The sequence below is a fragment of the Garra rufa genome, chromosome 25 (genome assembly GCF_049309525.1).
Source record: "Garra rufa chromosome 25, GarRuf1.0, whole genome shotgun sequence".
Taxonomy (NCBI): domain Eukaryota; kingdom Metazoa; phylum Chordata; class Actinopteri; order Cypriniformes; family Cyprinidae; genus Garra; species Garra rufa.
This window is the reverse complement of record NC_133385.1, coordinates 15,969,414-15,993,109: the sequence shown is the minus strand read 5'-3', so window position 1 is coordinate 15,993,109 and position 23,696 is coordinate 15,969,414. Positions and strand designations below refer to the sequence as shown.

The following is a 23,696-nucleotide window of genomic DNA, read 5'->3' as shown; positions in this document are numbered from 1 at the left end:
CCCCAGACCAAGGACTAAGACTCCTCGTCTGCCTTCACAGAAGGCCGAGGAGTGCCTCATGCACTGGCTGGCTACCAGGCGGAGGCCCCTACTGTCTTCCCCGTGAGCCCGAGGGCCGGGGATTGCAGTGCCCTCTTGTCCGCGTAATGCTAGACAATGGCTTATTCCCTCGCGTCCTGGCGGAGCTCCAGGCCGAGCCTTGGATCCCTCTTGTTCTGGCTGAACCCCCAGACAAAGGATCACCCTCTCCTCGTGTGCCCGAGGGCCGAGGAGCCTTGAGGTCAAGCTCACCGTCCTCGTGGGTCTGCGGACCGAGGACTTCCCACACCATCTGTCCGCCGAGTGCTAGACAGTGGTCATTCGGTCCCTCTTGCTCTGGCTAACTCCCAGACAAAGGACTAAGACTCTGCGTGTGCCTGAGGGCCGCGGAGTACCTCTCGTTCTGGCTGGCGACCAGACAGAGGAAGACCTCCATTCCTCGTGTGCCTGCGGGCCGAGGAGCACTCTTGGGGTCGAGTGCACTGTCCTTGTGGGTCTGCGGACCGAGGACTACCTAACACCATCTGTCCGCCGAGTGCTAGACAGTGGTCGTTGCAGTCCCTCTTGTTCTGGCCACTCCCAGACAAAGGACTAAGACTCCTCGTGTGCCCGAGGGCCGAGGAGCACCTCTCGCTCTGGTTGGAGACCAGACAGAGGTAGAACCCCATTCCCCGTGTGCCTGCGGGCCGGGGAGCACTCTTGAGGTCGAGTGCATTGTCCTCCTGGACCAAGGACTACCTACACCATCTGTCCGCCGAGTGCTAGACAGTGGTCATTCGGTCCCTCTTGTTCTGGCTAACCCCCAGACAAAGGACTAAGACTCTGCGTGTGCCTGAGGGCCGCGGAGTACCTCTCGTTCTGGCTGGCGACCAGACAGAGGAAGACTACCATTCCTCGTGTGCCCGAGGGCCGAGGACTACAGGGCCTTCTTGTCCGCGGAATGCTAGACAAGGGCTCTTTCCTTTCCACCCTGGTTGAGCAGACACTCGCAGGGCTCGGAAATTATGGGGGCGTTGGTAGTCTCGTTCCCCATAGCGTTCCTGACGCGGCTCGAGTTCCCGGAAGGGAACGTCTCGGGTTACGTATGTAACCTTAGTTCCCTGAGGGAACGAGACGCCGCGTCTCGGACCATAATTCCCGCACCCTGCGGCGCTCGCTTCATTCCTAAAAAGAGCTGCCGCCGGCTTCAAACGCACGCGTTTTATACTTCCCGGTCGATGACGTCACCGCGCCTGTGACGTCACTCCCGTCATTTCATTGGTTGTTATACACAGTTCAGAGTGCGGCCCGCCAATGGCGTTCCCCATAGCGTTCCTGACGCGGCGTCTCGTTCCCTCAGGGAACTAAGGTTACATACGTAACCCGAGACGTTTTCCTCCATTTTGTTTGTACATGGATCCACAATCTGCGACCCCTGTCATTAAAATAACCAGAGAAACCTCAAATGAATTATAAAAAAGAGAATAAAGTAGGCTATTGTCACAAGCTGCGTGTCCTGTCACAGACTAATATATGAACATTGAAAAGCTAGTCAGCCTACTCGTCTGCTTAGGAAATTTCACTAAGCTTCATTTATCCACCTTTTCAAGTAAGATAACTTGTAACTGAAATACAGTACTGCATACAAACAATAGAGGGCATCGTCACGACACAATACGGTCTACACTGCAATGAAAATACGATCGAAGTACATATACAATCTAAGCTACTTGTTTGTTCCATTTGTTTATTGTTTTTGTTTAGATGGCGGTATTTCATTATTTCTATTATGAAGATATTCAAATGTGACATATTAGATAGTCCATCCATATACAGTTGAAGTCAAAGGTTTACATGCACCTTAGTTATTTTTACCAAAATAAGAGGGATCATACAAAATGCATGTTATTTTTTATTTAGTAGGCTACTGACCTGAATAAAATATTCCATATAAACGACAATTAAATATAGTCCACACAAGAAAATAATAGTTGAATTTATAAAAATAACCCTGTTCAAAAGTTCACAAAGCCTATACTTGATTCTTAAAACTGTGTTGAATGATCCACAGCTGCGTTTTTTTGTTTAGTGATAGTTGTTCATGAGTTACTTGTTTGTCCTGAACAGTTAAACTGCCCGCTGTTCTTCAGAAAAATCCGTAATGTTAAGAGCCAGGGAGTGAAAACTTTTTGAATTTGAATTTGAAGATGAGGGTAAATTGAACATATTTTGTCTTCTAGGAAACATGTAAGTATCTTCTGTAGCTTCTGAAGAGCAGTACTTAATGAAAAAAAAAAAAAAAAAAAAAAAACATTTCGTCAAAATAAGAAAATTTTTTTAGCCTACACACCTTTATTCTGTTCAAAAGTTTTCACCCTAAGTTTGAACCTTCTGTAATAGTTGCATAAGAGTCCCTCAGTTCTCCTCAGTTTGAAAAGATGGATCTCAAAATCATACAGTAAGGAAAGGGTTCAAATACACAAAAATGCTAAAAAAAAAAAAAAAAAAAAGAATTTGTGGGACCTGAAAGATTTTTTTTAAGAACAGTTTAACTGTTCAGGACAAACAAGGAACTCATGAACAACTATCACTAAACAAAAAACACAGCTGTGGATCATTCAGGAAACAACACAGTATTAAGAATCAAGTGTATGTAAACTTTTGAACGGGGTCATTTTTATAAATTCAACTATTATTTTCTCTTGTGGACTATGTAAACGTCTGTGAAATATCTTATTCAGGTCAGTACTAAGAAAATAACATGCATTATGTATGATCCCTCTTATTTTGGTAAAATAATTAACATTTTGCAGATTCTGCAAGGTGTATATAAACTTTTGACTTTAACTGTATATCACTACGCATCCAGGAATAAATATTTAAATCAAGAATAATGTAAGCGTTATGTTCTGCAAATGTATTAGTGTCTGGATGATTTAGTAAATCAGCACTAATATTTTCACTCAAATTTTATTTCGGGAACCAAAATGTGTGATACATAAGTAAATGATTTCCCATTTTCAAAACAATCATTTTAGCATATCAACTATGTAAAATCATTACATTTATTGGTGTATAAAAACCAAGATGAATAAAAATCTTGTTAAAACATGATTTCATATGTCACAATGTAAGCATCCATGTAGACATACAGCAAATTATCTCTGTGGTCATAGTTGATATACTTAATATTAGTCTGCATCTTCTTAATGTGAATTCTCAAATCATAGCGCTCTTCGTTGGTCTTGGTGTCATAGGAGTAAAAGATCTCTTCTATTTCTTTATCCAAGTAGCGAGTAGCATAAAGAACACCGCACGCCATGAAGGTGTTTGTAACAGTCTTTTTGTGAAGAGAAGTGGACCATGTTTGGTTCAAAACTGGCGGGTTACTAGTCTCGACTTTACTGATAATCACATTTCCGAAGTTGCTTGTGGTTGCGTATATAACATAGACACCAGATTCATCTGTGGCAAAATCAATATCAGTATAGCTGTATGTCGTACCAAGATGTCCAAATGGAAACTTGTTGTTGTAACCTGTATCACTAGGTAGAGCCACAGTACTGACAGTACGAGTCGTCATGTTGAACTGACAGACGGAGTATGTGTTGTAACAGTTATAGTAGAACGCATTGGCATACATAACCATGTTTGGCCCTTGAATTGTGTTTGTTGTGGGATTGGAGCTTGATATATATGTATCTGTTGGTCCTATACCTAATATAATAGTACTCAAACTACTATACTGGCGGATAAAGTTGCCATATGCATTACTACTTGATAACACCACCAGCCAGTACTTGTTCTCGTCTCCTGGAGCAGGATTTGCATCTCGACCCCAAGCACCAAAAGAGTAGGACGTTCCGTACACCGTGAGGGAATACGTTATAGGTCCTGATACATTGACCATGCGGCCCAGACCGCAGTGGCCTAAAAAGATAAAAGCAAAAATGTAAGTCTAATACTTTGATTCTTTAGCTGTGGTAATGTAATTATGATAAACTAGTTCATATGTACCTGGGGAAAGTGTAGGGGCTGGTGATGTACTATTGAGCTCTGATTTGCAATGTTCCAGGTCCCTCTTAATGAGCTGGTTCTCACGCTGTTTCACCATCACCTGCACATGGTCAAACTTCTCCAGCTCCGTCATTGTTTCCTCCATATCCTCAAGCTGTAGAATGTGGGATTAAGTAATCAAAAAATTAGTTAAAATTAATATTAATATTCGTAGTTTTTCATTTCTTGATGTGACTTATTTATGCATACTGTTGAGGTCAAATGTTTACATACACCTCACAGAATCTGTAAACTGTTAATTATTTTTACCAAAATAGTAGGGATCATACAAAATGCAAGATATTTTTTCATTTAGTACTGACCTGAATAAGATATTTCACATAAAATACGTTTTACACAAACTCACTGTTGTTCTTCAGAAAAATCCTTCAGGTCCCACAAATTTTTTATTTTTTATTTTATTTTTTTAGTATTTTTCTGTGTTTGAATCTTTTCCAACAATGACTGTATGATTTTGAGATCCATCTTTTCTGAAATATTACACAATGTTCAAATGCTCACCGATGCTTCAGAAGGAAACAATGCATTAAGAGCCGAGGGGTAAAAACTTTTGAAATTTGAAAATCGGGGTAAATTTATGTAAGTATGTCCTGTAGCTTATGAAGGGGAGAACTAAAGAAAAAATATGATATTTAGACAAAAGAAGAAAAATGGACACATATTTATTCTATTCAAAAGTTTACACACCTTGCTTTTAATGCAGCATTTTTTCCCTCAGTTGTCCTCAGTGAAAAAGATGGATTTCAAAATCATACTGACATTGCTGAAATGGGTTCAAATACACAAAAATGCTGAAAAACCAAAGGATTTGTCTGAAGAACAGCAGGAAGAATCAAGCGTTTAAATTTACCTCTTCTGCAGCCTGTACACTGAGCTGATGATAATTGTTGGTGGTTCTATTGAGTTTGTCCAGAAGTTCTTGAATCTCAGCTAACTCTAATTCAATAATGCGCAGAGACACGGCTGCATACAGATTTCCATTGTCTTCTCTTTCCAGCATGGACACATTTTCCAGTAGCTGCCGGATACGGTGTTGTAGACCCAACACCAGTCTGTCAATCTCTGTCATCTGATTACATAGAAAACAATCAAATAAGAAAATATTTTGCTTCAGTAATACATTTATACAGAATTATGCCTGATTTGCACCCCTAAACAATAGAATATTTTGACATGTTTCTACCTTATCTGAAGTGATGTTCTCAGAGCATTGTGTAGCAATGAACTCAACGTTATCGAGTTTACTCTCAGGGAAAGCAGGATCAGAATTTTGTAGCTCACACACACAGCCCTTTCCTCTTGCTGACTGTGGGAATGAAATAACAGTGCATAGGTAAATCAAACATAGAACCAAATTTACACCTTATTGAAAAAAAATATATTAAAAAGTAGCATCAGAAATAATGTTAAATAAACATAATGGACATTTAAATTTTACCTGTGAGAAAAATAGAGGAATGAGAACCATCAAAATGAATATGTTTGATTGACTCATGTTGGAGACAGGACAGGTCCTATCCTGTATCCTCTAGTCTTAAAAATGAAGAGCAGCTTTGCATGACAGAAGCTCAGATTTAAAGCCAAAAACCCAGGATTTGTCAATGAGCCAACTGTTTCCTGCTGATATTAGGAAAATTACAAAATGAGGAAGTGCATCATATGATCCTTCAAATGTTCTGAATGAGATATTCATACACTGAAATGTATATGTAGATGTATTTTATATATTAATATTTATATATTATATTTAACTTTTTATTAAACCATCAAACTCAGCTTTGAATTTCTTTTTTCTGATGTCTGATGTTTCTGTACATCTGGTTTTTGATCGTCTTATGTAGCTTGTAACTTTCACCAATATTAGAAAAAGGTAAAAAAAAAAAAAAAAAATCATTGTATCAATTGTAAGCAGAGCAGAATACAAGTTTTGCTGACATGAGAATAAAAAGTTAGAAATATTATATTACATGTATATATTTAAGAAATATATGTAATATAATATATATGTATTTTGTGTGTATATGGTTGGTTTTTAATATATATGTATTGGGCTGGGTTTTGACACAAAGTTCATGATTCGATTCTGATTCACAACCTTGCGATTTAATTTGATATAGTTTACTTTGTATATATTAAGTTTTTTTTTTTGACCTGAAATGGCACATGCTTCTCCCAAAAGATAATAAGACGATGTACAAGAGGCATCATTGTGGAAAAAAAATATTTCTCAGCTTTTATTTATATTTGAACAAAAAGTGGCATGTTGAAAATTATTCAAACTATTCTCAATAATCAATAGAAAAGCTTTTATTGGCTATTACAGCAATCAAATGCTTCCTATAATTGCTTACCAGCTTTTATTTTTGTATTTTTTAATAATACTTTCCACTGTAGCCACTGGATCTTCAAAACATTTAGATATGGTCTTATAGCCCTTTTCCGGACTGAGCAGCCACAATGCGCAGCCGCAGGTCCTCAGTGAGCTCCTTTGTCTTAGCCATGACTGTCCGCAAACCAACAGCAGAGAGCTTCTGTTTTTCACCTGTTGAGTTGATTAAAACAGCTGTTCCCAATGAATCAGGGTAATTAGGATGCTTTAGAACAGCTTGGACTATTTGGAATGGTATAGAACTTTGGATTTTCCCATAGACTGTGACAGTTTGCAAAGGGTATGAATAATTTTGGACATGCCACTTTTTGTTCAAATGTAAATAAAAGCTGAGAAATATTTTTTTTTACAATGATGCCTATTGTTCATTGTCTTATTAACTTTTGGGAGAAGCCTGTGTCATTTCCGGTCAAAACAAAACAAAACTAGTATTTAAGGGTAAAATGAACTGATTTGTTTACAAACACTTAAATTGCCTACATGAAGTGTTTATAATACTAATGTTACAATAACATAATTATATTTCTACTCCAGTTAGTTTTTTTAAATATAAACATTGAAACGGTGGCTGTCATAAAAACTTGACGGATTTACTCAAACATAAATTAACATTGAAGAACAGTAAAATTGATAATGAATATGTTATATGGTGCATATATTTAACAAAACGCTCCTCTCCAGAGTTCTTTTTGTCTAGCTGACTAAGGAGTTTATGGTCACTGTTTTTTTTTCCTGAGGTAAATGACCTTATGTGACATTTTTACAAGCTGTTATACTGACATTTTTGCGCGGTTAAACACTGATAGAACAATTACATGAAACAGGATACAGACTTTTTAAACATAACTTTTAATGTTTATTCATGTTTATTTTGTGCTGAAACTGGTATTAAAATGGAGATGATCAGCTTCTCTTGAACTGAGGTGCTACAGCAATCTATCACTCAACATTAAACAGCGCCAAAATGGCATTTATTGTTTGAATACTGTAATAAAATGGACAGAATTTGAAATCTGAGACTTTGTTTTATTTTAAAAGTAACAAAGCACATAGCTTATTGCAATTTATTGGATGGGATGTGTGGTATAATATTCCATTTATTACTGTTATAAAAGTGCAGTTGTCTGCACAAAATTTATGATGACCTGAGGTGGTAAAATTTTTACTGGGGAACTTGTGGTGGAATTTTCCTTAATTTCTCAACTATATTTCTTCTTGAGTTTCAGAAATGAGACATATGTGCAATTTTCATATCCTCTTCAACAGCCCCCAAAAAATGCTAAATTGCATATTTAAAATTGCATCATCTTAGTGCTTGCGTGGTGATTTAAAGCAGATCTCTAGTCTCTCAGCACACTTGGTCATCATGTTCGTCTACCTGCTGCTCCTCACAGTCATCGTAAGTTTTCTTTTTGTGTCTTGAATGAGCTCACTTTCTAGCATTCTGACAACTCTGAATAACATTACTCTTAAGAGAAAATATGAGAGAACCTACATATGATATAATAATCTGATTTGTTTGTACATTAAGGTGACTGTTGATGCTCAGAGAGTTCCAGGTCAACAGAAGACCGATTCATGTTTGTGTAAAATAAACAGCTCTATCTGGACATTCCCTGCTGTGCAGTTTATGGAAGTCACAAGACAGGTCCAGATCTGTGAGGAAAACCTAAATGAGTTTGAGGAAAAGGTAAAGTATCGATTAAGCTTCTAATGACAATTAGAACTAAATAGACACTATTGATTTTCAAATGATGTTCAATGCAACTGAGAAAAACATCAGTTAACTTTCTAAACTGACTTCCAGCTGAGAAACACAAATGCGGAACTGCCGATGATGGAAGCCACTCTTCAGAACATCTCAGCCCGTCTGAAAGCATTTGACTACCTTCACACAAGTGGACTGTACAGCGCACTTCATCTGCGACAGCTGAACCAGGAACTCGAGGAAATCCATCAATCTGTCAATGAAACACACACGCAGAACCCCAACAAAGAGACGCATAACCTACTCAGTGAGGTAGACATGATCACAAACATTTCTCTCAACTCCTTTCTTTCAAATCTTTCAAATCATAATATAAATAATATAATATAAAAATAATATAAAAAAACATAGGTGTCCAATTTAATGAGACCGTCTGTTGTTCTCAGTTAAATAAGGCAAAAAATGATGTCCAGAGGATGTACAAAGATGACTTCTTCAACCTGGAGACCATGAAGAAGAGGTTACGTGAGCTCAACAACCGTGCACAGAGTTGCAAGACCATACCAAATGATTTCAGAAGTACGTGCATTACATTACTATCTATTTTAAGGAACATAATGGCTTTCGAATGCCATTTTCTGAATTCCGAAAAGTTCTAACAAAATCTAAAATGGCGTTACTAAATTGTTTGCAGGTAGTTGTCATAAGCGCATCATGACCAGAATAAGTTCTCCAAGCATGACCAAGCTCAATTCCATCAGCAAGTCCTATGTCTCAGGTGCTTGGGGTCGTGATGCCCTGCTAAGCAGTAAGGAACGCTATTGGGAACACTGTCTGGTGAGCGGACACAAGCATGGCAACACAATCAGAATGTACAACTCACGTGAAGACTTCATGGCCAACAGGAACTACAAGGATGAACAGATAGCCTCATCCTACAGCGATAAAAATGCAGTTCAGGGCTCTGGCACTATTTTGTATGACAATACCGTATTCTACCAATGCTACACCACTGCTGAAATCTGCAGCTTCAACATTACAACAAAAGCGACCAACCGTATGAAACTGGATGGTGCCGGAATCGACAACAAGTTCCCTTTCTGCTACTACAGCTGTCGTGATTGGACCGACATCGACTTGGAGGCTGATCAAGATGCTGTGTGGGTGATATACGCCACTGAAGAGAACCACGGCAACATTGTTGTGAGTCGTTTAGACCCGCTGTCACTCAATATTACTCATACCTGGAAGACGAATCTCTTTAAGAGGTCCGTCACCAGCACGTTCATGGTGTGCGGGGTCCTGTATGCGACACGCTATGTTAATACTTATAAAGAAGAGGTGTTTTATGCTTTCGACACAACCACTGGTCAAGAGATAAACAATCTTTCCTTACCCTTTGAGAAGGTTTCTCCTGGAATAGCCAATCTGAACTACAATCCTGTTGATGGTAAACTCTACTTGTATAATGATGCCTATCTTTTAGCATATGATACCTTCAACTGAGGGTCTTTCATAGCCAGCTAAATAAATGTGCAATACAGTTCACAGCATGCAGATAATCTCAAAATATCTACGGTGGTTGGACTAAAGCTTTACGCTGTATCATTATGTGATTGTAATACTTTTAAAGTGAGTTAGTTGAGCCATTTTGTCTAATTTTGTCATTACAATAAATTAGTTTAAACAGCCCATGTGAGTCCCCTTTTCTACAACTTTACTAATTACTCTACTGTAATCTTTGAGACAACTGAACAAAAGGGCTCGAAATGCTGCCACATGCTGTTGACGCCTGCTGTGTCAGTGCAACAAAAATATATTTAAAATCTGTAGATGCAACAAAAAGCATTAAGCAGCTTTTACAAACCCATTGCGAATGTTTTATTGAAAGTGTAATAATAAATGCAATTAGGCTAGATATGAAAGTGCCTTATAATATGTGTTCTTTTACTAATTTACAGGGGTTTTGTTTGTTTTATGAGGGCTTGCAAATAAGAGATTATTGCTACCATTTTTTTTATACAAATGTCTGCAAATTTATAAAACTGATCCAAAATCAGGTAAAAACTATAGACACTTTGTTCAATGGTTCGCAGCTGGTGGGCGGTCAATGATTTATGGTAGGGGTGGAGCCGAACCCGAGTACGGTATTTGGAAAGGCACAAATAGCGTGTTTTTAACGAATACTTATTTCGAACAAATACCTTAATAAATATTTGTATTCGGGAACAAGAAAAACTTTCTATCAAAAAAGCTGCGTTTCCTCAGGAGACCGCAGTCAGTGTATGCCCGCATGAATGAGTGAGTGACATTCAGGAGTCGGGGGTGGGGGTAAAAGAGGTGACTGACACAGGCTGCTCCACACAGCAACAGAGAAGACTCGGCTGGGTGAAAAAAGACTTCACTGCGTCACTATTTTTGATGAATATATTTCTGTACCTTAACTGGGTTTATAACAAAGTCCCTTTAAGGCAAGTCATGTCACTCGGTGGCCATCTTTGAAACGCCTCTCGGGCAGGCAAGTGCAGCTCCTATCTCTTTGAATGGGGAAACATCGAATTCTCCAAAACTGTTCACCAAGTTTAGGATTAAATTTCATATTTTAAATCTCCAAAGAAACCCAACAAGAACTACCTCACAAATATGGTTCACGTGAGCGCACGTCTTAGAGCGCCGATCGTTTCTATAGCAACCGGACTTCTAACGGCAGCTGCAGTATTCTATAGTCTTTGGTTTATAACTTTGGGAAGCAGAGTTTGATCGGGAGATTATTCTATTAGGGGCCGTTCAAATGCGCGCTAAAGTTCGTCGTTATTTCAAATGTAGACGCGCGGTATGCGCGCTCATAATGAAAGCAACGCTCACACGGTGCTACGCGCTCGTTTTTTCCAGGCGCGTCCGCGCCGCATCGAGATAAATATTCTTTAGTCTTTGGATAAATACATCTCAACTTTTCAGAATGCCACATGCGCACGCAGGTCATGTGACAAGAACCAACAAATCAGCTTCACCCTTTCCCTTATACCATTGAAAAAACAGCCAAGTTGGAGGAACAGCTGATCATATCTGTACATGAATAAACATTTTTAAAGACATTTAATAGCAGAGCTAATGCAAGCGATTTTTAATGCTGGAAATCCATTTATGCTTTGCTGAAACTTCCGAGTCGTCATTGAGAGATCAGGTCATGGTTGCTTAGCAACGGCAGATGCCACGGGAAAGAAGTTCTTTCAGAAGAAGAACATTTTTCTTTTAATTCTGTCTGTTCAGCATCCTCCAACAAGGACAGGTGGTGGTGGGGTTCATAATGTTCATAATGGTATTTTATTAGTTGGTTTAACCATGGATGAGGTAATGGCTGTCATGTTATTTTTTTTTTTTTTTCAATGACGTTCCTTGTTACATATTCAAAAACATCAACCAATATTGCATATCCATAATTATTATAATGGATATAATTAAAGAATACTTACACTATAACGTAAATTAAAAGTTTAGCGCACAAAAAAAACAGGATTTTTAAACCTATTTTGATTTTTACTCGAATACAAATACAAATACAAATACTTTCCCCCCCTCAACAAATACAAATACAGATACAAATACCGGCTGCTTTGCACACCCCTAATTTATGGGTTTTAAAATTTTTGAATTTTGAATGTTTAGCCCCTGAACTTTGGTTATTGTGAGGTTGGAGCTTGATATGTCTGTATCTTTTGGTCCAATACCTAGTAGAAGAGTAGGCTGCTTAAGGTGATGTATTGGTGGACAAAGTAGACATTTTCATTATTCTTTGACAGCACCAACAGCCATGTTCTCACACAATGAAATTAAATTGTTATGAAATGCTCAAAAATTGTGTCAGTTCAGCTGATTTTAAGTCAACTGAACACAAGGCAAAACTGTTTTTTAAACGAAGATAACCATTAAAGAGAAAAAATATTTTTACCCAACCTTAACACAGGAAGCTTGAGTTAATGGACTGTTGGGGTCTTTAGCTTACCTGGGAAAACTTTAGAAGATGTTGATGAAGTCTTGAGCTCATCTTCAGATCTTTCAGGTTCTTCTTGATTTGGTCATTTTGATATCTTCTAAATCAAACTTCTCCAACTCCATCATTGTGTCCGTCATATCTGAGAGCTTCAAGAAAAACAGGAAAAATAAGAATAATTTGGGTAATTAAAAAATAAGTAATTAAACTATATTTCACATAAAAGCAAAAATGTCTCTATCTAATGTCTATCATGTCTATTTAGTTAATTAATTGTAAAGTGACTTTATCATGCTTACCTGACAATAATCAAAGTGTATATTAGACTGACTCATCTCTGAAAGGGACACTATAATCTCAGAATAAACAAGTTTGTGTGGCAACATATGAAACAACTGATAAAAGTGTGAGAGACGTCTTCCTTTCTTTGGATTGAGTAGGTCATCTGTTTTGCTTTTTATTGTTGCAGTCTGATTCTAATCTAAATTAAAAGACAATGTAATTTTACATCAATAGTAAAATGTTTCCCTAAATAGACATTGTAATCACTGTACAATTATAAAATGCTCATTTTTTGTGCTTTGTTATTTGTGTTCCTTTATCAGTTGCATCTTATCACTTGTTTAGAAGTAGAAACATTGTCCTTCGTTCACCAAGCATGGGGAACTCACTTGAACAAACAAGCGCACATCACTTCTGATAAGGTAAGGCACTGAGCACAAGTTCTACACCAAGCCAATTGTCCGAGCTTTACCTGTTGGTATCAAGACTCAGGACAAAAACCGGCTTTATTCAGAGATTATAAAACCTTGTGAAGGTGTAGCTCAGCTCACATACTAGGACATCGTAAGTCTTGCCCTAAATATGCCAATATAATGGCATCCACAATCCAGTGGGCCATTCTTTGATTGGAGACAGTCATCCCGTTCTGACATCGACCAAAGTAGACAACGAGCTGCAGTGAGGGGAAAAAGTGAGTTGATCCTCTGCTGATTTTGTACATTTGCCCACTGACAAAGAAATGATCAGTCTATAATTTTAATGGTAGGTTTATTTTACAGTGAGAGACAGAATAACAAAAAAAAATCCAGAAAAACAAAAAAATTATAAATTGATTTGCATTTTAATGACTGAAATAAGTATTTGATGCCTTATCAATCAGCAAGATTTCTAGCTCCCAGGTGTCTTTTATACAGGCAATGAGCTGAGATTAGGAGTGCTCCTAATCTCAGTTTGTTACCTGTATAAAAGAAACCTGTCCACAGAAGCAATCAATCAGATTCCAAACTTTCCACCATGACCAATACCAAAGAGCTGTCCAAGGATGTCAGGGACAAGATTGTAGACCTATACAAGGCCATCACTAGGCAGCTTGGTGAGAAGGTTACAACAGCTTTTGGTCTGGGGCTCCATGTAAGATCTCACCTTGTGGAGTTTCAATGATCATGAGAATGGTGAGGAATCAGCCCAGAACTACATGGGAGGATTTTATCATTGATCTCAAGGCAGCTGGGACATTAGTCACCAAGAAAACAATTGGTAACACACTACACCATGAAGGACTGAAATTCTGCAGTGCCTGCAAGGTCCCCCTGCTCAAGAAAGCACATGTACAGGCCCGTCTGAAGTTTGCCAATGAACATCTGAATGATTCCAAGGAGAACTGGGTCAAAGTGTTGTGGTCAGATAAGACCAAAATCCAGCTCTTTTCATCAACTCAACTCGCCGTGTTTGGAGGAGGAGGAATGCTGCCTATGACCCCAAGAACACCATCCCCACGATCAAACATAGAAGTGGAAACATGCTTTGGGGGTGTTTTTCTGCTAAGGAGACAGGACAACTGCACCGCATCAAAGAGGCAATGGAATGGAAAAGGAAAGATGTACCATCAAATCTTGGAGGAGAGCCTCCTTCCCTCAGCCAGGGCATTGAAAATGGGTCGTGGATGGGTATTCCAGCATGACAATGACCCAAAACACACAACCAGGGCAACAAAGGAGTGGCTCAAAAAGAAGCACATTAAGGTCCTAGCCAGGATCTTAGGACAATGTAAGGCTTGTAGGCCCCCACCCTCTTGATGGATGTGAGCACGGATAGGAAAGTTGTCTTTCTGGAGAGGGCACTGAGTTTGACTGACTCAAACAGATTTCTCTGTAAGGCCTATAAGACCACTTCTCTAGGCCCTCCGTGGGTCTTCACCTTGAGGAAAACACCATGTAGTGAAAAGGTGCTACTTCAAGGCAAACTGGGGGGACTAGTATGGGGGATCTTTCTTGAGTGACTGTAGCTATCACCACTGCTGACAGCCTTCTGAATTCCTCATCTCATTTAGGGGCCAGACAAGTAAGTTCCAGAAATCTGGCCACAGGTGCTAGAGTGCACCCTGCCCCTGAGACAGAAGGTCCTTGCCCTGGATCAGTGGCCAAAAAACTCCTAAGGGCTAACAGCACAGCCAACAACTCTAGGCTGAACTGGATCATGTAGCCAAGCCGGATCATTCTAAAGAGCCAGTGTGATGTGTTGGAAAGTGTTAGCCATGCATTCAAGCTCTGCCATAAAGGTATAATGTCCAGTGTACCTGTGGGTGACTCACAACAAGGCCCACCACATCAGGAAGCCATGTGAACTCTTAGAAACCGTGGTGAACGCTGTAGCAGAACACCTTACTTGTGTCTCTCCGAGCAGACCTTTTGCAGCAGAATGCAAAGCAAAAAAGTTCTCATATACTAAGTGCAAATGTTCGATCCATGGCAGTTATGGTGATAAGGTCCAAAAGCAATGGGTGTTTGAGAGTGAGTCAGGGAAGGAGGAGACTGCTCATTTGCTAATGCTGAAAGAGCCATCGGGTGTGAGACCCACCAGATGTGAGACCCGTCTCAAATCCTGGCACGGTAGGTCATTGGTCGTTTTTCTTTCGCTGGGTTGCCCATCTTAGGGCTGTTTCAAAGCCTTGCTAAGGTTCTTAGCGGCCAGCTGGTGGGCTAAGGACCTCTGCCAGCCCAGGAGGGTCTCAGCATGAGTATGGCCCAGGCATTCAATCGGCCACATTCAAAAGGACATGGGCGAAAATGCATCTTCTAAAAGATGGAATCTGCTTTGTAGCTCTTTTAGAGTATAAACTGCCTCTTTTAGTCTGCTGCTAAAGCACCCAGGGGAACTCCCTGCACTTATCTGTGCATGTTAAAGAGAGTCTGCTGAAATGTCCTAAAAAGAACTGAGAACATGCAGAGAGGTGAACGGATGGTAGATTCACTTCTGCTCATAAGAGAGAAGCTCTACTCAGCTCCAAAGAACAAAGCTTAATTAGGCCCCCGATCACACTGAACGCGTCTTTTAGTTCTAAAAAAGCGAGGTGCACAGCACTGCCTTTTTTTGGTGACTTTTAAAAAAAGAGCAGTGTGCTGCTGTTTTTTAATGTTGCTAGGCAACGACCAAAACAGCTGTCCTGTCAGTCAAATCAAAGGATTATAGCGCCAGCGCTCTAAAATCTTTGGTTTTTGCTGTTAATTAAACTGTCATATTAGCAGAAACCCTAAAAAATACAGCTCCGGGTTAACCACGACAGACACCAAAAGTTTCTCCTCCATTTCTTGCAGTCTCCGGACTTTTTAAGCAATGGTAAACTTTCGTCACCACAACAGAAGGCCCGCCTCTCCATTCATTCGATTGGACAATGGAAAAAACGCGAATGACGTCAGGCGTTTTTCCGCTCAGAGTTGCTTTTTTTTCAACTTTAGGCGCTCAGAGCGCTTGTGCAAAAACACAAGGCGCAGCAGGCGGTGAAAACGCGAGGTGCCCGGGGCACATAAGCAGCGCGCAGAACGCTCACTGCCAACAGAAAACCATTCAAAAAAGGCGCCTCTCACTGCAAAAACGCATTCGGTGTGATCGGGGCCTAACTGGAGCACATCAGCCTGCTTTTTTGTTGCTGGCATGCAGATTTCCCTTACAAATTTTTATTGGCCTTTTCTGAAACATCAGAGGTGGACCCTTAGTGTCAGTAATTTAACACAATGTTGAAGCGACTGACAGATAGGAAAATTCTATCATACCCTTATGTCGTTCCAAACCTGTGATGCACTGATCTGTGGAACATGGAAGAAGATATTTTTTGATTTTTGTCCATATGTGTGTATATATATGGTTAATATGTGAAAGTTTGGAATATTATATAATCTGTTTGTGTGTGCATTCAATAATTTAAAATCAGCATATGTATATTTAAATCAGGTGTGATATAAGCATGTTCTGCATCAGTGTTTAGTGTTCATGGTTGTAAGCTTCATTATCCAGCACTAACATTTCATTTCATTCATATTTTATTTAATCAAATTGTGTAGTACATATAAACACATTATGTCCTGCAAAACGAACATTTTTGTCATCTAAAACATGTAAAATCACATTTATTTACAGTAAATGCACATGCCTAAATGGTGATGGCAAATTTTGTAAATACTAAATTTGAATTCATTACCTTAAATTCATTTGGGTTTGTTACCTGGTATGTGTTTAAAAACCGCGACACTTGAAAATTTACTACAGGAGACTTACTAAAAGACGAGTTTGTAAGTTATAATGTAGGCGTCACTGTAGACATACAGTAAATGATCTCTGTGGTCATAGTTAAGAAATTCAATATTAGTCTGCTTCTTATTGATATTAATTTTCAAATCAAAGCGCTCTTTGTTTGTTTTGGTGTCATAGGAGTAAAAGATCTGTTCTGTTTCTTTATCCAGGTAACGGGTAGCATAAAGCACACCGCACGCCATGAAGGTGTTTGTGGCAGTCGTTTTGTAAAGAGAAGTGGACCATGTTTGGTTCAAAACTGGCGGGTTACTAGTCTCGACTTTACTGATAATCACATTTCCGAAGTTGCTTGTGGTTGCGTATATAACATAGACACCAGATTCATCTGTGGCAAAATCAATATCAGTATAGCCGTATGTTGTGCCAAGGTGTGCGAATGGAAACTTACTGTTGTAACCTGTATCACTAGGTAAATCCACAGAACTGACAGATTGTGTTGTCAAGTTGAACTGACAAACGGAGTATGTGTTGTAACAATTATAATAGAGCGAATTGCCGTACATGACCATGTTTGCCCCCTGAATTGTGTTTGTGGTGGGGTTGGAGCCTGATATATATTTATCTGTCGGTGCTATTCCTAACATAATACTACTCAAACTACTATACTGGCGGATAAAGTTGCCATATGCATTACTACTTGTCAGGACCACCAGCCAGTACTTGTTCTCGTCTCCTGGAGCAGGATTTGCATCTCGACCCCAAGCACCATAAGGGTAGGACGTTCCGTACTCTGTAAGGGAATATGTTGTAGAGACTGATATATTGACCACATGGCCCACACCACAGAGACCTGAAAAGAAAAAAAAATATGAGTCTAATACTTTAACACTTCAGCTGTGAATGTATGATAATGATAAACTAGTTTGCGTACCTGGGAAAAGTGTAGGGGCTGGTGATGTACTATTGAGCTCTTCTTTGCACCGTTCCAGATCCCTCTTAATGAGCTCGTTCTCACGCTGTTTCACCATCACCTGCATGTGATCAAACTTCTCTAGCTCTCTCATTGTGTCTATCATGTCCTGAAACTGTAGTAATTAAACAGGAATTAGCAAACTGCACATCATTTACTAAATAGTATTAAGGAATCGGCGACCTGAACAGTCAAAAACAAACAGTAAAGGTAAATAATTAATTAATGTATATATATATATAATGTTTAGGAAGTATTTAATACTTGTAGCTCTTAAAATAAAGAAATTAAATTAAATATTCAAATTTGATATTTCATTTAGATAAATATTTACATTTAATTCAATTTAAAAAACATTTCCCTTTTAATGTAATACAACTTGAGTATTATCATGTTCTGCAAAACCTTACATGAATGTGAAACAACATTTTTATATATTGATTGTTTTATAAATGTAGGTATATGTGACTGAAATTGATCAGTTTTGGTAAGTAATTAATTTAGCAATATATCACAATAGACACATTACATATAATTATTATACAAATGTGTACATAAAAATATGTAAATGTGGTGTATATAAATTCACCTCTTCTGCAGCCTGTACACTGAGCTGCTGGTTTTTGTTATTGGTTCTGTTGAGTTTGTCCAGAAGTTCTTGAATCTCAGCTAACTCTAATTCAATAATGCGCAGAGACACGGCTGCATACAGATTTCCATTGTCTTCTCTTTCCAACATGGACACATTTTCCAGAAGCTGTCGGATACGGTGTTGTAGACCCAACGCCAGTCTGTCAATCTCTGTCATCTGATTACATGAGAAACAGTTGAACAAGAAACAATTTTGCTTTAGTAACAGATTTGTACAGAATTATACATGTCTAATTTGCAACCCTAAACACCACAACAGTATGCTTCTACCTTTTCTGAAGTGACGTTCCTTGCGCACTGTATAGCAGTGAACTCAACATTGTTGAGTTTATTCTCAGGAAAAGCAGGATCAGAATTTTGTAGCTCACACACACAGTTCTTCCCTCTCACTGACTGTGGAAACAAAAAACAAGGCTTTATTGAATAAACACTGATGTTAAACATAATATCAGAAATTATGTAAAATAAAGATAACACTAATAAAAAGATAAAAATGTAAACTTTTACCTGTGAGAAAATTAAAGGAATGACGATCATCAAAGTCAATATGTGTGCTTTACTCATTTTGGAGATGGTACAGGTCAGTATCCTGAAGCCTTATATATAAAGAAGTTTTGCGTCACACAAGCTCAGATTTAAAGCCAAAAACACAGGATTGGTCAGTTTCTGCTGACATGAAAACATGACAAATTGAGGAAGTGCATCTTCCTGAACCTGCTAATAATTTGAATGAATGAATATATTAAGTATGTGCTGCTTGAAAGCTTGTGAACCCTTTAGAATTCTCTATATTTTTGCATAAGAATAACCTAAAAGGTCATCAGATTTTCACACAAGTCCTGAAAGTAGACAAAGAGAACACAATCAAACAAATGAGACAAAAATCTAAACTCTGTCATTTATTTTTCTTTCTAGAAAATGATTCAATATTATGTATCTGTGAGTGGCAAAAGTATGTGAATCTCTAAGATTAGAAGTTAATTTGAAGGCAAAATTAAAGTCTGTTGAGAGTTTTTTTTTAAATCAATTGGTGTCAGTATGCCCTGTTTGTGGGAGTCTGATCATGTTTGTGGAAGCTGATCAAAAGAGATCTCTAAGGACCTCAGAAAAAGAGTTGTTGTTGCTCATCAGGCTGGAAAAGGTTACAAAACCATCTCTAAAAGAGTTTGGACTCCACAAATGTACAGTTAGAGAGACTGTGTACAAATGGACGAAATTCAAGACCACTGTTATCCTCCCCAACTCCACATCACTTCAAAAGCAAGTCGTGTAGTAGTCAGTGAGGTTGCAAAGGACCCAAGGGTAACTTTTCAGCAACTAAAGACCTTTCTCATATTGGCTAATGTTAATGTTCAAGAGTCCATAATCAGGAAAACACTGGACAACCATGGTGTGCAAGAAGAAGGCCACTTTTCTCCAAAAAGAACACTGCTGTCCATCTGCAGTTTGTTAAAGATCATGTGGACAAGCCAAAGGACTATTGGAGAAAGGTTTAATGGACAGATGAGACCAAAACAGAAATTTTGGGTTTAAATGAGAAGCGTTTGGAGAAAGGAAAACTGCATTCCAGCATCTTTTAATTTTCAATAAATTCTCTTGAAATGTTTTGGTTCAGCATACTCGTTTAGGAGGGTATACTTATTTTTGCAACACAACATTTTATCACTATAATAAGAAAATCATATTTTTCTAAATCCATTATCCTTAATTAAAGAAGCTTGGAACTACCAGTACTCGTCCTAGAGCTGGCTTCCTGACCAAACTAAGTAATCAATGGAGAAGGGCCTTGAGTGGTGACCAAGAAGCTGATGGTTGAGCTCCAAGGTCATATATGGAGATGGAAAAAACTTACAGAAGGACCAACATCAATGCAGCACTCTACTGATCTGGGCTTTATGGCGGTGTGGCCAGACTAAATCCTCTCCTCAGTGAAGGCACATGAAAACCTACTTTGAATTTGCAAACATACTCCTTATGACTCAGTATGTGAGAGATGAGATTCTCTGAATTGATGAACTCCAGTTCCAAGCATCATGTATGAAGGAAAGCAGCCACTGCTCAGGTGGTAGCAGTCTTGTTCTGTGGAAGTGTTTTTAGTGGCAGGGACTGAGGGATTCATCAGAGTAGAAAGAAAGCTTAACGCAGCAAAATATAGAGATAGCCTTAATGAAAGCATTTAGAACCTCTGACAGGGCAGAAGGTTCACCTTCCAACAAGACAATGGCCTGCACACAACTAATACAATGCAAGAGTGGCTTATGGAAAACTCTGAATGTCCTTGAGTGGCCCAGCCAGAGCCTGGGCTTGAACCCATTTAAACATAAAAAAGTCTGTTGTAGTAATGTTAGTGGTGGTAAATTTCTTCCTAAATTTCATATTCACAGTTTTCACATCCTCTTCAAAAGACTCTCAAATTTGAATATCTAAAAAGAACAGTTAATTACTGTAACGAAAGTGCAGATGTCTGCATAAAATTCATGATGGACTGAGGATGTACATACCTTGTGGGAGGAACTTGTGGTTGATTTTTCCAACATATCTCAGCAAAATTTCTTCCTGAATTTCTGAAATTAGCCATATGTGCAATTTTCACATCCTCTTTGAATATAAAAAAATTTGAATATAAAAAAAAATACTGTTAATCGTTATAATGAAAGTGCAGATGTCTGCATAAAATCTATGATAGACTGGGGATGTATACCTTTTGGGGGGAACTTGTGGTTGATTTTTCTGACGTTTCTCAGCTAAATTTCTTCCTGAATTTCTCAAATTAGCCATTATGTGCACTTTTCACATCCCTTTCAACCCCCAAAACTGCAAATTTGAATATCTAAAATTACAACATCTTAGTGTTTGTGTGGTGATTTAAAGCAGATTTCTAGTCTTTCAGCCCATTTGGTCATCATGTTCGTCTACCTACTGCTCCTCACAATCATCGTAAGTTTTCTCTTTGTGTCTTCAATTGGATCTACCTTTCAGACATAGTGTCTTAAAGTTTATGTATGAATTTATGTATGTGTGACACAATATTCTGTTGTGTTTGTTCATAAGGTGACTGTCGAGGCTCAGAGAGTTCCAGGTCAACAGAAAAATGACTCCTGTTTGTGTAAAATAAACAGCTCTGTCTGGACTTTTCCTGCATTTCGGTTTGAGGAAATCACGAGACAGGTCCAAATTTGTGAGGACGCCCTGAATGAATTTGAGGAAAAGGTAAAGTTATCACTTAGGCTTTTTATGACAATTGCAATTGTACATAACAGTTGAAATGAATCTTGAATTAAGGCAATATCAGTTAACTTTCTGAGGTGATTTCCAGGTAAGGAACACAAATGCGGAACTGCCGATGATGGAAGCCACTCTTCAGAACATCTCAGCCCGTCTGAAAGCATTTGACTTCCTTCACACAAGTGGACTGTACAGCGCACTTCATCTGCGACAGCTGAACCAGGAACTCGAGGAAATCCATCAATCTGTCAATGAAACACACACGCAGAACCCCAACAAAGAGACGCATAATCTACTCAGTGAGGTAGACATTGCAACACATGATCACAAACAAATACTGTGATCAATCTAGATTTGAAGATGGCAGTACTTTTAAAAAATAATAACAGTAATGGTGACCACCTGTGTTGTTCTCAGTTAAATAAGACGAAAAATGATGTCCAGAGGATGTACACAGATGATTTCTTCAACCTAGAGACCATGAAGAAGAGGTTACGTGAGCTCAACAACCGAGCACAAAGTTGTAAGACCATACCAAATGATTTCAGAAGTAAGTACATTATTGACTATTTTGGAATGTAATTGCTTTCAAACACCATTTTCTGAATTCTGAAGGCCCAGAAAGTTTCAAACAAACAAAAAACTTCCTAAATTGTTTGCAGGTAGTTGTCATAAGCGCATCATGACCAGAATAAGTTCTCCAAGTATCACCAAGCTTAATTCCATCAGCAAGTCCTATATTTCTGGTGCTTGGGGTCGTGATGCCCTGCTAACCCATAAGGAACGCTACTGGGAACACTGTCTGGTGAGCGGAAACAAGGATGGCAACACAATTAGAGTGTACAATTCTCTTCAAGACTTTATGGCCAACGATAACTACAAAGATGAAGAGGTAGCACCATCATACAGCCACGAAAATGCAGTTCAGGGCTCTGGCACTATTCTGTACAACAATACAGTATTCTACCAATGCTACAGCACTGCTGAAATCTGCAGCTTCAACATTACAACACAAGCGACCAACCGTATGAAACTGGATGGTGCCGGAATCGACAACAAGTTCCCTTTCTGCTACTACAGCTGTCGTGATTGGACCGACATCGACTTGGAGGCTGATCAAGATGCTGTGTGGGTGATATACGCCACTGAAGAGAACCACGGCAACATTGTTTTAAGTCGTTTAGACCCGCTGTCACTCAATATTACTCACACCTGGAAGACGCATCTCTTTAAGAGGTCCGTCACCAGCACGTTCATGGTGTGCGGGGTCCTGTATGCGACACGCTATGTTAATACTTACCAAGAAGAGGTGTTTTATGCTTTTGATACAACCACTGGTCAAGAGATAAACACTCTTTCTTTACCCTTTGAGAAGGTTTCTCCTGGAATAGCCAATCTGAACTACAATCCTGTTGATGGTAAACTCTACATGTATAATGACGCTTATCTTTTAGCATATGACACCTTCTTCTAAAAGCGTTTCAAATGCAGCTACCCAATAAAAAGTGTCTTGTTTCAAATTGAATACTGGTTTGTTTTATTTCCCAAAGCTGTTACAGTTGAGGTCAAAAGTTTACATACACCTTGCAGAATTCAGAAAAATCCTTCAGATTTCACAAATTATCTTGGTTTTCTCAGCATTTTTGTGTATTTGAACACTTTTCAACAATGACTATGATTTTAAGGTCCATCTTTTCACACTGAGGACAACTGAGGGACTCATATACAACTATTACAGAAGGTTCAAACGCTCACTGATGCTTTAAAAGGAAACATAATGCATTAAGAGCTGGGGGGTGAAGATCAGAAAAAAAGATATTTAGACAAAATACGTAAAATTCTGTTAAAAAGTTTACACCCCTGGCTCTTAATGCATCGTTTTTCCTTCTGGAGCATCAGTGAGCTTTTGAACCTTCTGTAATAGTTTTATATGAGTCCCTCAGTTGTCCTCAGTGTGAAAAGATGGATCTCAAAATGATACAATCATTGTTGAAAAAGGGTTCAAATACACAAAATGCTGAAAAACCAAATTTGTGGGACCTGAAGGATTTTTCCTTGGAATAGCGGGTAGTTTAATTCATGAACAACTATCACTAAACAAAAACACAGCTGTGGATCATTTAGCTAAACAAAACAC

General features: G+C 38.7%; 4 protein-coding genes across 4 annotated transcripts; 2 read left to right on the top strand and 2 right to left on the bottom strand.

Annotated features, from left to right (window-relative positions):
- Positions 1 to 2,972: 2,972 nt before the first annotated feature.
- LOC141302002 (olfactomedin-4-like) lies at positions 2,973 to 5,667 on the bottom strand. Its single transcript, XM_073832198.1, has 5 exons — positions 5,534 to 5,667; positions 5,279 to 5,401; positions 4,946 to 5,164; positions 4,036 to 4,189; positions 2,973 to 3,948 (listed from the first exon to the last, which is right to left on the bottom strand). The coding sequence occupies exons 1-5, from the start codon at positions 5,588 to 5,590 to the stop codon at positions 3,122 to 3,124; spliced, it is 1,380 nt and encodes a 459-aa protein (XP_073688299.1). The 5' UTR covers positions 5,591 to 5,667; the 3' UTR covers positions 2,973 to 3,121.
- Positions 5,668 to 7,821: 2,154 nt separating this feature from the next.
- Positions 7,822 to 9,884, top strand: LOC141302017 (olfactomedin-4-like). Its single transcript, XM_073832210.1, has 5 exons — positions 7,822 to 7,883; positions 8,016 to 8,174; positions 8,292 to 8,504; positions 8,639 to 8,771; positions 8,887 to 9,884. The coding sequence occupies exons 1-5, from the start codon at positions 7,851 to 7,853 to the stop codon at positions 9,696 to 9,698; spliced, it is 1,350 nt and encodes a 449-aa protein (XP_073688311.1). The 5' UTR covers positions 7,822 to 7,850; the 3' UTR covers positions 9,699 to 9,884.
- Positions 9,885 to 16,554: 6,670 nt separating this feature from the next.
- Positions 16,555 to 20,871, bottom strand: LOC141301360 (olfactomedin-4-like). Its single transcript, XM_073831602.1, has 5 exons — positions 20,836 to 20,871; positions 18,605 to 18,727; positions 18,273 to 18,491; positions 17,645 to 17,798; positions 16,555 to 17,563 (listed from the first exon to the last, which is right to left on the bottom strand). Exons 1-5 carry the CDS (start codon positions 20,869 to 20,871, stop codon positions 16,737 to 16,739), a joined length of 1,359 nt encoding a protein of 452 aa, XP_073687703.1. The 3' UTR covers positions 16,555 to 16,736.
- A 367-nt stretch (positions 20,872 to 21,238) lies between these two features.
- On the top strand, positions 21,239 to 23,049 carry LOC141301359 (olfactomedin-4-like). Its single transcript, XM_073831601.1, has 5 exons — positions 21,239 to 21,271; positions 21,386 to 21,544; positions 21,651 to 21,863; positions 21,977 to 22,109; positions 22,222 to 23,049. The coding sequence occupies exons 1-5, from the start codon at positions 21,239 to 21,241 to the stop codon at positions 23,031 to 23,033; spliced, it is 1,350 nt and encodes a 449-aa protein (XP_073687702.1). The 3' UTR covers positions 23,034 to 23,049.
- The last annotated feature ends 647 nt before the right edge of the window (positions 23,050 to 23,696 follow it).

Excerpts from the sequence above, each read along its gene's own strand:
- LOC141302017 (XM_073832210.1), top strand. The coding sequence starts at position 7,851 with ATGTTCGTCTACCTGCTGCTCCTCACAGTCATC. Across the intron at positions 7,884-8,015 it reads TGCTGCTCCTCACAGTCATC|GTGACTGTTGATGCTCAGAG; the intron begins GTAAGTTTTCTT and ends TTGTACATTAAG. Across the intron at positions 8,772-8,886 it reads CATACCAAATGATTTCAGAA|GTAGTTGTCATAAGCGCATC; the intron begins GTACGTGCATTA and ends AATTGTTTGCAG.
- LOC141302002 (XM_073832198.1), bottom strand. The coding sequence starts at position 5,590 with ATGAGTCAATCAAACATATTCATTTTGATGGTTCTCATTCCTCTATTT. Across the intron at positions 5,402-5,533 it reads TTCCTCTATTTTTCTCACAG|TCAGCAAGAGGAAAGGGCTG; the intron begins GTAAAATTTAAA and ends TCATTCCCACAG. Across the intron at positions 5,165-5,278 it reads AGAACATCACTTCAGATAAG|ATGACAGAGATTGACAGACT; the intron begins GTAGAAACATGT and ends CTATGTAATCAG.
- LOC141301360 (XM_073831602.1), bottom strand. The coding sequence starts at position 20,871 with ATGTTGGAAAAATCAACCACAAGTTCCTCCCACAAG. Across the intron at positions 17,799-18,272 it reads GTGTACAGGCTGCAGAAGAG|TTTCAGGACATGATAGACAC; the intron begins GTGAATTTATAT and ends TAATTACTACAG. Across the intron at positions 17,564-17,644 it reads AGCCCCTACACTTTTCCCAG|GTCTCTGTGGTGTGGGCCAT; the intron begins GTACGCAAACTA and ends TTTTCTTTTCAG.
- LOC141301359 (XM_073831601.1), top strand. The coding sequence starts at position 21,239 with ATGTTCGTCTACCTACTGCTCCTCACAATCATC. Across the intron at positions 21,272-21,385 it reads TACTGCTCCTCACAATCATC|GTGACTGTCGAGGCTCAGAG; the intron begins GTAAGTTTTCTC and ends TTTGTTCATAAG. Across the intron at positions 22,110-22,221 it reads CATACCAAATGATTTCAGAA|GTAGTTGTCATAAGCGCATC; the intron begins GTAAGTACATTA and ends AATTGTTTGCAG.